The 14125-nt window shown below is 45.0% G+C and overlaps 1 protein-coding gene across 23 annotated transcripts in view; it reads right to left on the bottom strand.

The window, feature by feature from the left end:
• The window catches only part of PLEKHM3 (pleckstrin homology domain containing M3), a 195500-nt gene that overhangs the window by 60447 nt on the left and 120928 nt on the right, over positions 1-14125 (bottom strand). For 2 of the 23 annotated variants that reach the window (XR_006220910.1, XM_042995213.1), the window contains one exon: positions 293-1050. The exons of the other annotated variants lie outside the window; for them this stretch is intronic. Coding sequence is in view for 1 of the 2 variants with exons in the window: in XM_042995213.1 (XP_042851147.1) it covers positions 1021-1050 (30 nt within the window). In the remaining variant the exon portion in view is untranslated. Of the gene's footprint in view, positions 1-292; positions 1051-14125 lie in introns of those variants that run through there. 23 annotated transcript variants of the gene reach the window in all.

A 14125-nucleotide genomic window follows, 5' to 3' on the forward strand; every position in this document is an offset into this window, starting at 1 on the left:
ATCATTCTTAAATGCAGTGTTACTGGCAATATCACCCCACCAAACTCTGATTTTTGAGTTTTAGCTCTATATCATGATGGCTATGTATTGTATTTTTAAACATTTTTTTTTAATTTAATTTTTTGAGAGAGAATGTGTGTAAACAGGGGAGAGGGATAGAGGGAGAGAGGGAAGGGGAGAGAGAGAATCTTAAGCAGGCTCCATGCCTGGCAGCATGCCTCCATGCCTCAATGCGGGGTTTGATCCCATGGCCCTGGGATCATGATCTGAGCCAAAATCAAGAGTTGGACGCTCAACCGACTAAGCCACCTAGGCGCCCCAGTCAACTACTATTTTAAATGTATTTTTAAAAATGCCAGTATTAGTGATTTCTGCTAAGCCATTTGAAAAAGCATTTTCTATTACGCTTAATTTGCTTACATACTTCATTAAAAGTTCTGTGTGTGTGTGTTTGTGTGTGTGTGTGTGTGTGTGTATCTATATCTTTATTGGTTCCCTTATCAGCCATATAAGGTAAATTATTATCTATGTCAGAGATGGAGAAACTGGGGTCATCTAAACTAGAAAAGATTGGCAGTAGTGGTAGAAAGAGGATGTGAAATATATGTCAGATTGTCCAGGTAGGGAATCCCCTTTGTAACATTTCAGAGTTTCTAATATTAAAGTGTTCTTGCTATTCATGGACAGCTTGAACTGTTAGAATAAAAAAGAGAAAGCACCTGTAGTCACGGGGTGCATGATAAAAGCCTTATTACGGTGCTGTAAATCAACTGAACTTCACGTATTTATAACACAATCTCATCATCTTGTGAGGTAGGTACTTTAATAATCCCCATTTTACAAATAAGGAAACTGAGGCATAATATGTTTAAGTAATCCGCTCAAGATCACACAGCGGGTAAGGGGTACAGCTAAGATGTAAACCCAAGCTGTCTGGCTCCAGGCTCCATGCCCTCAACCATTATGCTCCACTGCCTTTCAGAGGGCATGCTATAGCTGAACTATAGCGGTTACCGAAAATCAGTTGTCTGAACTCAGGACTAAATAGTCCTAAAGAAAAAAAAAACCACAAGATTAATGTTAGTGAGATCTTCAGGTCACAAATGCTCACTTATGCAATATCGTGGCTTGAATTAACATACAGTCCCTTTTGAGCTCAGTCTCATACTTGTCTTCCTCTTCCTGTAACTCATTCATTCATTCATTCACTCCATATTTATTGGGCATTTCCTCTTGCCCAGGTATTGTTCTTAGTAGTGGAGTGCAGGATGGATAAAGACTTGCATTCAAGGTGGAATTTTCCACGTATAGGTCATTTTTATTTTTATTTTTTTAAAGTAGGCTCCATGCCCAATATGGTGCTTGAACTCATGACCCTCAGATCAAGAGTTGCATGCTCTACCGACTGAGCCAGTATTTTTAAAGACTCTTACAAGCAGGCCTAAGAACGAACTCCGGTAACATTTTATGTGGGGAATGCATAGCATAGTCTTGGCAAGAATCCTAAAACTGCACCGTCTCTGTTCCCAGTCTGGAAATTGGGTAGGCACCTCCAGATCCCGGGTAGAGGGACTGCTCGTTTCCTCCTAAATGCATCTCCTTCCCACTCGGAGGACCCCGTCAGCATACTGCCCATCTAGAATGAGCATCTTGTCTTACACATTTTAAATCCACCACATCACAAAACATGGTACCTAGCACTTCACAAATACTTAGAAGGTCATGAAATAGAGTCCATACATAAGTCAAGGAGTGCCTTCCTAAGGTGCTCCTAATCTTTTTGTTTTTTTTTAAGAAGCTACATATTCTTTTTAGTGTGGTAAATATACATTACATTTACCATTTTAACCATTTTTAGGTATATCTCATAATCCCTTTTGATTGGTTACACTTCACTGACTACTTTTCAGAATACTGTAGCTTCTCCTCCACTGTTAACCACTTCACGGGTAATAAAGTCACGATTCAGACAAGAAATTGGTTTTCCTAACTAGCACGGCTGGCCCCATTAGCCTCTTAGGAAGAATGGCTTCTTGCCTAGATAGAGATAACTTCAGTCCTCATGGTGCCCCTTCCATCCCCACCCTTGATGTGTCCAGAAGCTAGCTCCGAGGCCTGAAGTTTCTTGGCCTTCCTCATCCTAAGCAGCTGAATCAACTTGTCTCTCCACCCCTTTCATTATCCCATTCTGTCCACCCTATCAGTGGGGTGGAGACTCCTAGCTTCTAAGTGTGCTGAAGAAAACCCCAAAGGCAAGAAACGAGAATAACTTGCTCCTGCTAACAAAACAAACCAGAATACACAGTAGGGGCCAAGACCTCACAGTAGCCGAGTTCCAAATCTTTCCTTATCCCAAGGAGACAGACTGCCTGCCTCTCTATTCTAAGCTCAGGCAATGTGGCTTAAGCAAAGTCCTAGAGGAATTCAAGCCTCAAGATCCATTTTCAGCTTCTCCCAGATCCCCATGTGCCTTTTTATCCTTACTCCATCTTGCCCAGCCAAACGTGAAAGCCAGTGTAAAGACCATTGCATGTCTCACTTTGAAAGGACTTGAATGCCCTTATGAACTAGCTCCTGGCTGAAATCTTTGGTCCCATGGAGACAGAGAAAGCAGCAGCCAGTTGGAAAACAAAACAAACAAACAACGAAAAAAAAAGCGTTGTTATCTGTACGTCAAATTAAACTCAGATCTGCTTAATATCTTGGCCAACTTATGCCACAACTATTTTGGCCCTTTCCGCTACCCCAAAGCCTTCTGTGGCCAAAATGTACCATTGTGCTGCTGTTTGACACTGTGTGCCAGCAGGCTTCTGTGCCAAAGCCAAGTAACACCCTTCCTTCTTTGGGTTGTGGGGTAGCAGGGGAGGGTTTCTAATTCCTTTTGTGACCACTGACTAAGAGCTGAGTGGTCAACAATTTGGTAAATTATATACACACCTAAAATGTCAGCTGCATCAGATTTTTGTCCTCTATTCTTCCAGTAGCTGAAGGGAACCTTTAGGCTGAAGGCAATTCTAGAAGAGTTGGGTTTTCTAACCACATTCTGTGGGAGGGATGCTAGCAGAACTCCAGGCACGCCGGATCCTGAGCAGCAAAGACTCATCTTTGATAAGTATATATGCCAATGATTCAAACCAATGGCAAGTGATGAGAATTAAAAGTAGCCAGTTATGAACACACACACACTCGCGCGCGCGCATACACACAGGGGGAGGGAGGGAGAGAGAGAGAGAGAGAGGGAAGCTCTACCACAAAACTCCTTTTTGGAAGCAGACTAGCTATAAATATATAAACACACACTGACACAGGTCAGCCTTAGTGATGACTATAGAATATGCTAAGTCCAAAATTTCAAAAAACAAAAGCAAATTCACAGTATCATAAGTCCATATGTAATTAGCCTGCTTTCCCATTTGTGCTATAATATATTCTGTGGGTTACCCAGTTCTTTGCTCTGGAAGTTTGCTGTTTTTGACAACTGGTCACTGGGTTGGACAGAATGAAAACATTTTGGCCACCACAGTAGTGGTTAAGACTGTAGAAACTTTAGGGGCTATGGACTATTTGGGGGAACCTGGGCAGGACTGGGCCTAAGCACTATGACCACAGCATCTACGCAGCGTCTCCCAGGCACTGGATTTTTACATATATGGTGCTGGTACTCAGGCTGTGATGGGAACATTTATGTAGTTCTGTTCTCCTCATTGCCTTCTATTCTTTCCTTCTACCCAGTGATAAGACTTAGTGGAGCTTCAGCAATGGTAGGGCGTGGCCTTGCTGCCAGGTAGATCTTGGTATCAGGATGCCTCTAGAAATAAAGAAATGTTAGTGCTGGTGGCAAATAGTAAACGTAGTGGTTCAGAGTGTGTGTCCACTGGAGAAGGGAATCCTTCAACTGCAGGGGTAATCAAGCAGCTGGTCGTATTTATTATTCTTGGATTTGACAAGTCTGAAACATTTCATATAAAACGGAAACGAGAAGGTATGTACTAGAACAGGACAGCTTGGGTTTGAATCCCAGCTCCTCTACTTCAGCTAAATGACTTTGGGCAAGAGATGAGTAATAATAGTACCTACCTCACAGGGCTGTTGGGATTAAATGAGGTAATCTACATGGATTTAGAACAGGGTCTGGCCTCAAGTAAGCACTCTATAATAAAAGTAACATTTAAAAAAAAATTTTTTTTTCAACATTTATTTATTTTTGAGACAGAGAGAGACAGAGCATGAATGGGGGAGGGGCAGAGACAGAGGGAGACACAGAATCGGAAGCAGGCTCCAGGCTCTAGGCTCTGAGCCATCAGCCCAGAGCCCGACATGGGGCTTGAACTCACGGACCGTGAGATCGTGACCTGAGCTGAAGTCGGACGCTCAACCGACTGAGCCACCCAGGCGCCCCAAAAGTCACATTTTTTTAAACATGTAATAAAAAACAGCTATGATTAATCTAATTATTTAGTACAATGTTCTCATTTTACAAAGACTAAGTGCTGGAAGTATTATGTTACTTGGTAAAGGATGAACTATTGTTGTCCTGGGTTGTAGGTTTTCTGAATGTCTCTCTCCTCCCTCCTTGACTGAGTGCTATGAAATGGGAGGCCTTTGTCTTCGGTGAGAGTGTGCCTTAACAACTTTGGGGAAAAAGCAAGCAGCCTGAGAATCCTGGCCCTTTCTAGCTCCTTCTGTCTGTCAGATGATCCCCTGCCCTGCCCCCAGAGGGCAACAGACAGAAAAAAGAGAAAAAGATGAAACTCCAATCAGTAGTTTTACTACCTGTGATTACCTAGACTTTCTCTCTGCACCCTTGACCTCTGCTCCAGCCAAGAATCCATTCAACAACCTCCTTCCCTGAATTCCCTTTTTCTTCAGGTCTAAGCCTTCCCTTATGATGCCCCATTCTTTCATTGTCCTTCATGCACACCCGTGCTGCAAGGGGCTCTCTGCTTTTAGCTCTGACACAAACTCCAACTCCTAGTTCACCAGATAACCTATCGAAGCTGCCCATTTAGGAGCAAATTCACTAGCTGGCATATTCTGCACATTTTTACTGGCCAACTTTTGTGTGCTGGGGACTATTCTAGTCGCCACTAGATTGTAAGGTATTAAGAAGGTAATTTGCTTTTAAGGGCTGTATAAAATCAGTATATTTAACTTGTTTTTGTAAGCTGTCCTTCAGATTAAGTTTGTGGAAAAGATTAAAACTGCTGTTTAAGGACAAAAAGTGAAAATATCAGTTGATCTTTGGCAAATGGAATCTTGACATTTGTCCCTTGATTGAAGGAGCAGCTATCTGGCTTTCACTCCATGTTCTTTGCTATGCTCAGAGCCTTGCTAGTTTATGAAAACTGGCAAGAAAATCCCAGAAAGTAGATAGAGACATGTAGAGTAGCTTCCACAATTTAATCACTTCTTAAGGATCATGGAACCAGGATTCCTTGAGCTGGGAGAGGGGCTGTAAAAATTGTTTAACTCTACCTTTTCACTTCACAAATAAGGTAACTTAGGATTCTAGATATAAAGTAGTGAAGAGTCCGAGATTCTCCTCCTGGGTACGAATACTGTAAACAGCCAAAGCTTGAGGAAAAAAGTCATACAAGTTGGATGTACTGTGTGAAACTGTCATTTAAAGATGCCATGTGTCTTTAACACAAGGGTTAAACAGGGTTGAGCATAATCCCTTCGGTGGTTAAAAATCCATTTAAGGGGCACCTGGGTGGCTCAGTCGGTTAAGCATCAGACTTTGGCTCAGGTCATGATCTCATGGTTTGGGAGTTCAAGCCCCACTTTGGGCTCTGTGCTGATAGCTTGGAGCCTGGACCCTGCTTCAGATTCTGTGTCTCCCTCTCTCTGCCCCTCCCCTACTTGTGCTCTGTCTCTCTCTCTCTCTTAAAAAATGAATAAACATTAAAAAAATTTTTTTAATCCATTAAAAAAAAAACAACCTCTGTTTTTGTAAAGCCATAAGAAGTGATAGGGATGGGGATATTTTCCGAGGTTATAAGCTGTGTTTCCACTCCTAAGATTTAATGGAACACATGTATTCAGGGAGATGCGTGGAAGTTAAACACAATTCAACATCAGTTAATCCTAAGAGTATAGGCCCTTCAGTACAGGTCCCTTCCACCTGCACATTAAAGGAAGCTAGAAAGCCAATTACCTTCACAGCAGGGCCTCTCCCCTCCTGCAAAGGAAGAATGTACTGCAAATTCTACGGGTGCTTTACAAGCTGGTAAAACTATAATTGCAGGTGGGAAGGAAACATGGGTCCTTTTTATTTCTGCCAAAAGTTCAGTCTGGTAAGCTCCTCCCTTCTATAGCTACAGAAACAGTGTGGATTCAGTATTTTTTAAGCGTGCACACACACACACACACACACACACACAGCACATTCTAGGATTGTACGAAATTTAAAGAATGCTTTTTGTTAAAATTGAAGAGATTATCTATGCACAACACCCCCCCCGCCCCCACCCACCACCAAAAGGGCACTCATTCTTCAGAGAGACAAGTACTGAAGGTGCCTACCGTTTTGGGGAAGCCAAAACTCAGCTTCTGGTTCAAGTGTTGAAGGCCTCCTAGCAAGACCAAAGAAAGATGGTGAAGCTAGGAGGCCAGTATGTGCTTCTGACTTGTTCTATCTAGCACGGCCCTCTGGGGAGTTCTTACTGCCTGGGCAGGAAGGGGGTGAGGGTGGGAGGCCTCGAAGTGCAGTTCCTCTGGGGAGGTCTGGTCTAGGACCACCCTAGAGGCAGGAGGAAGCCCACCCAGGGTTTCTCTTCCCTATCAAGGTGCTGGTCCGTGCAGTGACCGCAGTGTGGCTATGGTAGGATCCAGTGGCCGAGAGCCCCACGCAGAATCTGAGGGCCCAAACAGGTAGAACAAACATTACTTCTGCGGTGGCGGTTGCCATCGGTATCCACAGATGCAGTGTCTCGGTGCCACTGAAGAAAGCTACAGGGAGCCAGTTAGGGAAGGCCCACCTCTCCTAGCAACACTAATCCCAGTACTTGGGCCACCAGTGAAGCTTGTAGCTCCTAAGCTCTGAGTGTCAAGCAGCATTGTAGGTTCACTCCTCTGAGCCTCACAGCAACTTTTGGGGAAGGTACCATTATTATCCACGGCTTCAGAGATGAAGCTTTTTTTTGAGTTATTAAGACAAGTGATTAGTTCAAGGTCACCTAGTGAGTCTGGAGTGAGCTGGCATTCGAATATGGGCAGCCGGGCTCCAAGGCTCCAGTATATAATCCTGTTCCATCCAGCCCTTCTGCAATACCCAACACCAGGTATCCTTTGGAGACCTTTGCTCCAGGCAGAAACTTCATCCTATGTTGGCCTCGCACTGGCCTGCTGGTCTCTGAAAAGCTCCCGACAGCCATGGTAATTTTGATTTCCATTTAAGTTTTCCACCTCACGAAGCAGTGCCAGAGAGGGGGAATCTGGTGATAGTTTTTGAATATGCTTCATTAACCAACAGCTCGAGGAAACGGAGGGCTTCCTTGCTGCCACCTGACCTTTGTCTTCAGCCTTCCTAATGTTTGCACTGCTGCCCTGACCTCCCAAAGTGACCTGGACTAGCTGGCCTGTTTCCTCGTGTGTTCCTACTTCCAGAGCCCAGCTGTCGGCCTGTGCTAGTGTGTCAATTAGTATCTCGAGGGTTCAGGGTGGGGTCTGCAGCCTTTTGAGGAGCATAATCTAACACCAACCTCCAAATTCCTTCTCATAATTGAGCATTCATTAGTTCTGAAGGAACAAAAGCGAGCATTCTCTATTATAAAGCAGAGGTCAAAACCAGTGGCTGTGTTTTGTTTGGCCTGCAGAGTGTTTAAATATAAAGAAATTTCACATAAAAATGCGGATTTCCGGCTTCTCTTGGAAAACGGGAAGAGATGACAGCTCCGGAGCTACTGAGTAACAGCTGTCCCCTTCAGAGGAGGATGGACTCTGGCTCCTCATCATGACCTGAAGCGTCTACTTGGGCCTGTGTCAGGCACAGATGCCATGCCACTTGCCTGGCCCCTGCGGAAGCCGGAGTCAACATAACCCTGTGCTAAAGCCCCATTTCTCTTATTTCTCTCCTTTAAATGCAGAATGGAATGGTTAGGCTGCCCCTCCGATGTGCTTGGCATACCAGTACAGAACTGGGAGAGAATGTTCTGAGAGGGCAGGCGCTGTGCCTTCTCTATCCTGTCCCCAGCACTTGGCACAGGAAGTGCTTGGTACCGAATATGACATTTATCACTTGTTTCTTGTATGGATAGATAAATGAATGACTGGCTCTTGGGAGAGGAGTGAATTTCTGACTGACAAGAAACCTGTTCAACAGCTAACAGAGGTCCGGGCTTATTAATGCTTCAGTAGCTTCCTGAATGACTGATGATGCTCCTTCTACCTTTCCTTGATTTCTTGGGCTATAAAGATCCTCCCTGCTGTCACAAATGACTTTAATCTTGTTTAAAATTCCAGGAGCAAATGTGTTGATGGTTCACTAGGGCTTGGCCAGAAATCTCAAAACAAATAATGAGAAAAGCTGCCCCAGTCCACTAACTTTTCCTCAGAAGGATGGGTGCAGTATTCTTGAAAAGCACCACGTTCCAAACGTAGATGGAACTGCAGCTCGCCATCACGTGCAGCCAGTGGTTTCATCAAAGACACAAATGCTAATGCTGTCTTGTGAGTCTGCCGTCCTCCCTCGTTCCACCACTGGAGCAACATCCAGTGAATGAACTTGGTGAAAAGGCTAGAAACCTCCTTAGCCTTCAATACCTCCCTAGACAGCCTTCTCAAGATCCCTCTGGCCCCTTGAAGACCAACTACAAATGTGGCAGAGTGGCTGGCATGAGGCATCAAGGGGTGAAATCCTGCTGGATGTCATTAGGTTGAACACAGTCATGGGCAGCCTCCACCAGAAGTTCTTGACACGAAGACGGAGTACAGAGTACAGGAGTTTGACCGTAATCATAAGACTCAGTAGTCCTTTCCTGAGAAAATGCGCTCTCAACTTCAAGGCCAGCATAACTCTGGGCATGTAGTTATGAGTATATGCTTAATTAACATCTAGATGAATGAATGAATGAATAGGTGTGCAGCCAAGGGTTTGGTGACTGACAACTGGGCTCCTGCTTCAGGAGCACAGGTGGGATAGAAAAATTATGAACTCCATGCTCTCTGTAGCTCTAGCTTGGAGACTCAGATTTTTTATCACATTCATTCCTAAGGAAAGTCAAGTGATCCCATCATACATGTTCCGTGAACGTATGTTGGGACAATTTTTCAAATAATCCTGAAGCATGCAGACAGAACATTCTTCAGAAATGTCAAATGTCAGTAATAAAACCTTTTTCCTGTTTGCCTCCCTGATAGAAACACTGTAGATTAGGTCACTGATGGCTTTGATGCTACCAAGGCCTGAAAGTTCTCCTCCCATTTCCCTCCATCTGGCTTCAGCCTGGATCCTCACATTTCAACTCAGAGAGCTTCCTAGAGGCTGTGATCTAACAGCTGAGTTACTGGTGTTCCAGTGTCTACTGTTGCAAAACAAAATACCCCAAACCTAGTGGTGTAAGGCCATCATTTTATTCTCAGAATCTGTGAGTCAGAATCTCAGGCAGGAAATGGTGGAGATGGCTTTTCTCCGCTCCATGATATCTGTTGCCTCTGCTGAGAAGAGTTGAAAGCTAGAGGCCGGAATCCTTTGAAAGTATCTTTACTCACATGCCTAGTGGCTGATGACGGCTGTCCGCCAGGACTCAGTGGGGCTGTCAGCTAGAATGACTACATGTGGCCTCTCTTTGCAGTCTCTGTGCATGAGCTGGTTTGGGCTTCCTTACAACATGGTGGCTGCTTCCAAGAGTGTGAGATTACTCAGGAGGCTGCCTGCTTAACACGTACACTCCTATGGTACAGCAGAGAGAACACTGGACAAGGAGGCAGGAAAGTTTGGTTTCAGTCTTGGTTCGGTCACTTAGCAGAAGCTGCGTAGCTCTGGAAAGCCAGCTAGTTTATCTACGTCTGCATTCTTGCCCATGAAATGGACATGAGACAAGGCAGAGCTGCTGACCTCACAAGGTTGTTTTGGAAAGAATGCTTTTTACACGGTAAAAAATACATTCAAAATACATACGTAAAAGAAGTATACAGCTAGGACAGGCCGCTATTATAGGATATGATGGGTTTAAAACATGTTTATGGGACGCCTGGGTGGCTCAGTCGGTTAAGTGTCCAACTTTGTCTCAGGTCATGGTCTCATGGTTTGTGGGTTCGAGCCCCACATCAGGCCCTGTGCTGACAGCTCGGAGCCTGGAGCCTGCTTCGGATTCTGTGTCTCCCTTGCTCTCTGCCCCTCCCCTGCTCGTGCTCGGTCTGTCTGTCTGTCTCTCTCAAAATTGTAAGCTCTCTGGTTGTGGCAGTGCACTTCTCCTCGGGTGTGGGCCCAACTTAGTGACTTATGTCAAACAAATAGAATATGGCAGAAGTGACGGCTATCTGACTCAAGAGGCAAAGACCCACAAAGAGTAGCCTCTGCTGGCTTTCACTCGCTCAGATCCCCCACGAGGCAGCATGCGGCAGGGCCCACGTGAGGAGGGGCAGAGGGCTCCCATCAATGGCCAGCACCAACTTTCGGCTGCTGTGGAAGTAACCCACCTTGGAAGCAGATGCCCCGGCCCCAGTCAGGGCTTCTTCCAATGACTGTGGCCCCAAATGACACCTGGGCTGCAGCCTCCGAACAGCCTGAACCCAAAATGCCCAATTAGACTGCTCCCACATTCCTGCCCCGCAGAGACCTGGGAGACAAGGGTTTACTTCTGTTTTAGTTACTGAGTTTTGGGGTAATCTGTTAAACAGCAATAGGTAACTCGTGCACGGAACTAGGCCCCACTGAGCAACTGCCACTGTGACCGTTATCTGACCACGTGACAGATTAGTTTTGATGGCAGTTCATTCTTGCCTGTTCCTAGCGACTAACAACATTTGTGTGTGAAGCGGCAGGCTGAGGGGCCAGGCAGGGAGGGTCTGATTCCACCAATGGTGAGATCGACACTAACCTTACTCTGTCTATATCTTTAAGTAAAGTGTTTTTGAAAGCAGGCCTTTGCCTAGTCAGTAATATAACTGCTTTTTAATGTTTATTTTTGAGAGAGAGCATGCACGTGCAAGCAGGGGAGGGGCAGAGAGAGAGAAAGACTCTCAAGCAGTCTCCTCACTGTTAGCACAGAGCCTGATGCAGGGCTCGAGTGCACGAGCCATGAGATTATGACCTGAGCCGAAATCAAGAGTCGGATACTCAACCGACTAAGCCATCCTGGTGCCCCATAACTGCTTTTTTATAAATGGGAAACAACAATAATACAACCCCCAAATCAACAACAACAACAAAATCCCAGCTGGTTGGAAGCCATAGTAGAAGCAGAGCCAGGAAACTAGATTCCAGGAAAGTGATCTCCATCAGCACTGACTGAGCACCACCTACCTCTGTGGCTGCGACCTCCCCTATGATCATGCTGTTTATACTTCCAGGGCTCACATTTGACTTCTGGAATCCTTATCTCAACTGAGTTCTTTCTCAGCTGGAGACTGAGGCTCTCTATCCAGCCCTTACAACACATGGTCCTCTTTCTGGCCTGGTTGCCCAAGAAGGGCAATACTTTGCCCTTAGCTAACCACGTTTTCTGCCACAGCCCACCTTCCCCAATCCTTTACTGTGTCTCTGGACCAGGTGTGTGGATGTAGTCAGGTGTGGGGCCTGGGTCTGCAGACAGACAAAGTGTTCTCCGAACAAAAAAAGACTAACTGGCTGGCATAAAGAACAATCTGTATCACTACCTTGTTAATCACCTGCTTTAGCTCAGCTAACTGGCCCCATCACCAAAACACCAAAAAAAAACAGTAGTCAAGATCAACAAAACTCCAGAGATTTAAGGCCTCTGCCAAGGAGTCAGCAGACCCAGCTTCCAGCCCAGGCACTTAGCAGTGGTCGTCACTCCCCCCTTCCCCAAGATCTGAAACCCCCTGGAAGACTGAATTCGAGGCATGGACTATTCAGCACCTACTCAAGATACACCTCTCCTGAGAAACAGTGAGTTTTCCATTTGCTCTGATGCCAACCTGTGAATCCTTCAAAGAATGACATTCAATTCTTCCCTGTACCCCTTGCACACTTTTAAAAAACCTGCTTATTTAAAAGGCATGATGTGTGCCCTCCCCTCCCCCAAGTAACTTACGGTCTTTTCTAGCTCACTGAGTAGAACAACGGTGGCTAAAGTAGCTAAGGAAGATTTAGTGATGTTTTCCTGGAGGCCCCACTCCTATCTTGCCCCAGATCACCCCAGAAGCTTCTGAGGGCAGTGGTGGCTGCAGCGGACACAGGCCCTGGCCAGGGAACAACACAGGCAAGCTGTCACACTTTGTTTTTCTGCTTGTTAAGTCCGAACGCTCCTAATTAGTTACCCTGCCCGCTAATGCCTGGGTGGACAATGGTCCGGGGATCAGGGGTGCTGAGAGGCTGTGAATACAATTCCTCAGGCTGCTGAGGCTTGGAGACTGGTGACTCAGTTGTGGGCACCGAGGCGCTGTGCTCCTGTGGACTGTGGATTCAAAGATGTCAGCCTCGTGTGAAGAAAGGTCATCACCTGTTGCTTCTTCGGTGAAAGGGCAGCTGTGCTGGGTGCCCACTTAGGCTCGGCCTTTGTCTGCTGACAAACAGTGCCCACAGAGAATAACTTTCTCTGATTGTTTGCTTGGTGGGGCAGGGCCGTGCAAGATCACTCACACACTTCCTCAAAGAAGAATTCAGCAAAGCATGTTTTTAAAAAGTGGCCTCAAAATGTCTTAAACATTGCCTTTTAGTGGCTGCACTCACTAGCTAGGGAAGAGTAGATAATCTTCACGGTAGGACCCAATTCTGACAAATGTTTAGGTCACAGAGATGACAATTCCTAAGTCGTATGGGTACGGGGCAAAAAAGTTAACTGAAAAGTCAGCTAGCTGTCTAGGAATGTTTAGTGTGCAGAAAGTTTGCAACAGTAAACAATGTGCCATTATCCCAATACAAAAAAGGTGTAGATTCTTACTTGGTTTTAGAATTCTGTACATTGTTGTTTTATAGAGCAGCATTAGAGTTTGGTTTAGGGGCTAAAACTAGTTTGCTTTTCTTTGGGTACAGAGTGTGCTAATAAGTTTAGGGATAGTGAATGTATCCATCCATCCGTCCATCTATTGATACATCAAATATTTACATGCCTAGTTGCTTAACGTAAGTGTTTACTGCTTTAGCATAAAGCAAGCAGTTCAGACCATTCTAGGCAACTCTGGAAAGGTAGTATGCATTTGATTTACTCCTCTCTCTTTTCATGGCTCTTAAGTGCTATGGGCCCTCCCCTCTGGCATCCTTCCCACTTTACATCTTCTTAGTAAGTACTCCAAATTCCAGACTGTTCCATCTTTTTTGCATCATCATATCTGTTGAAATATATCTCCTGTTGAATATCATCCTGTGCTTTCAACTTATTAACAAGACAAAAGAACTTGTGACAAAATAATTTATTCTTCTCAGGTAGTATTTTGTATTAACTGGAATCTAAATTGCCTTAACTTGAAGGTAAGATCTAGTTTGAAACTGAGGGCTGGGGGAAGGTGGATGATGGGGAAATCAGCTCCTCAGATTGTCCCACAACAGGGGGGTGCGTGTTGGGGGGGTAGGTGGTAGGCAGTGGAGGGACTCGATGGGAGGGGCTGCTTTAACCAACTGCCTCACCCATGGGATCCTCCAGTATCCTTTCTCATGAATCATTTACAAATAGAATCATTCAATGCTTAGCTTACATATGCCCCAAAGGTGAGTAACACCAGAAGAGTTAGTCATTAATATACATTTTTAGGTTTTGTCACAAGAGCACAGGTAGCTAAAATTTAGAAGTTAAATCTGACCTTTCCTTTCAGCAAACAGAAGGAACTTGAGAAGAATTCTCCTATCACTTACACAGTCTGAGGAATGAGCTATTAAACCAGGGTTCTGATTTGTTCCTTAAGAGCAACAATAATCCCTTGAATGTTAACTTACATATACTAATGTATCCTATTGGTAAAATGTGGAATTTTCCTATCAGCAATGTAAGTAAGAAGACGGTCT

The sequence above is a fragment of the Panthera tigris genome, chromosome C1 (genome assembly GCF_018350195.1).
Source record: "Panthera tigris isolate Pti1 chromosome C1, P.tigris_Pti1_mat1.1, whole genome shotgun sequence".
Taxonomy (NCBI): Eukaryota; Metazoa; Chordata; class Mammalia; order Carnivora; family Felidae; genus Panthera; species Panthera tigris.